Raw genomic sequence first — 1,780 nt, forward strand, 5'->3', positions numbered from 1 at the left:
GGCATTTTTAGGACAGTAAAGATTTATCAGGTTTCTGGTAAGTCTAATCACCAGCTTCCCTGGTCAGTCTAAAGGTAGAGTTGGAGGTTTGCTCAGACCCCATCCTTTTAAAAACATACCTTGGTGATGGTGGTACTGACAGGTATCTTGGGTCAGGAGAGGAGGATGGCTTAGCCAGTATGGACTTGGGCACCACTGCAGAAGTCAATGCAGGCTTTATCATGTCCAGTTTGGTTTCTGAAGCCTGGGAGTTGTCCAGATGGGCTGCCATGGAGGCTGTGACTGTGCATGACCCACTCAGGGCAGTTCTGGGATCTCGACCAGACACTGTGACTGTGGTGACCACCCCACTCCCACCAGAGGCAGAAGAGGGAGAAAGGCCACCCAGAGAAGAGGGCTCAGGATGGCTATCGCCTGGAGACTCAGGGAAANACTTTCTCTCCTGGTTCAGACTAGACGTACTCTCTGGGTCTGGCTCAGAGGCATTTTCAGGCAGCGTCTCTGCAATCCCTTCATCAGCAGTGTTAGGAACTGTATCAGGTGGAGAGCTGTCATGCCTGGGCTTAAAGTCTTCTTTCTTAGAAGAAGCTGAAAGCTTTTGCTTCTTAGGAGCTGGTTCATCCTCCGAGGATGGAACCTGACCTGAAGAATGTGAGGGGAGGAGAACACNTTCAAGAGCTCAGCTCAATTGTAGTGAAAGGGAATGTCAATCAAAAGCACCACAACCAAGGCAAGGATACGCAAGTACATAAACCACTGTCTCAGCTTGCCTGGGATACAGCTAGTGAGAAGACACTAAGACAGGGTTTCTCTGTGTAGCCCTGGCTGTCCTGGAATTTACTCTGTGGACCAGGCTGGCCTCAAACTCAGAAATCCAACTGCCTCTGTCTCCCGAGTGCTGGGATTAAAGGTGTGTGGCACCACTGCCTGGCTAGAAGAGCAATTTTAAACAAAACCAAGTTTTGTCTTATTTCCATAGTTTCAGCCCCTAAATTATGCTTACCTGTACAGATTTTACAGTTTAAATCAAACAGATGGGCGCGGTGCTGGCTTGTGGTGTCCTTCAGCATGCTGCTGAAGACGTCCAGGAGAGGCGCTGCGCTCTTCTCAGGGGCGGCTCGCACTGACTCTTGTTGTTCCTACAAGTGAAATGCAAGCAGGTCTTGCCTTTGTTGTTTTCTTGAGACTGTCTCACAATGCAGCAGAGGATGACCCTGAAACTCCCGTCCTCCTCCTATCCAGAGCAGTGGTTTCAACCTTCCTAATGCTGAGACCCTTAATTATAGTTCCCCACGTTGTGGTAACCCCAACCATAGAATTATTTTGGTTGCTATTTCATAACTGTAATTTTGAAACTTATGATTTATAATGTAAATATCTGATATGCTGGATATCTGATATGAGACACCTGTGAAAGGGTTGTTTGACCCCCAAAGAGGTCTCAACCCACAGGTTGAGAACCACTGATCTAGAAAGTGCCAACATGCTTGGTTCAAGTAGATAATTTCTTTTCCAAATTCAATCCATCTCCAAGTTAATACCACAGACAATGAAGAACCAATGGAGTGTCAGGCATGGTGGTGGCACAGGCCTTTAGTCCTAACATTCCAGAGGTGGAGCAGGCAAGTCTCTAAGTTAAAGACCACCCAAGTCTACAAAGCAAGTTCCAAGATAGTCAGGACTACCTAGGAAACCCTGTCTTGGAAGGTGTGGTGCACCTGGTCTCTACCCTAAAATCCCAGAGAGAAAGCTTTAGGCCAAACGAAGCTGCAGAGAGAGA

The 1,780-nt window shown here is 47.6% G+C and overlaps 1 protein-coding gene across 1 annotated transcript in view; it reads right to left on the reverse strand.

Annotated features, from left to right (window-relative positions):
• Window positions 1-1,780, reverse strand: part of Dido1 (death inducer-obliterator 1) — a 45,518-nt gene that overhangs the window by 13,271 nt on the left and 30,467 nt on the right. Inside the window, exons 10-11 of the mRNA XM_029468669.1 lie at window positions 1,004-1,139; window positions 50-642 (exon numbers count right to left, since the gene is read on the reverse strand). Coding sequence (XP_029324529.1) covers window positions 50-642; window positions 1,004-1,139 — 729 coding nt within the window. The remainder of the gene's footprint in view (window positions 1-49; window positions 643-1,003; window positions 1,140-1,780) is intronic.

Source organism: Mus caroli, chromosome 2 (genome assembly GCF_900094665.2).
Source record: "Mus caroli chromosome 2, CAROLI_EIJ_v1.1, whole genome shotgun sequence".
Lineage (NCBI taxonomy): Eukaryota > Metazoa > Chordata > Mammalia > Rodentia > Muridae > Mus > Mus caroli.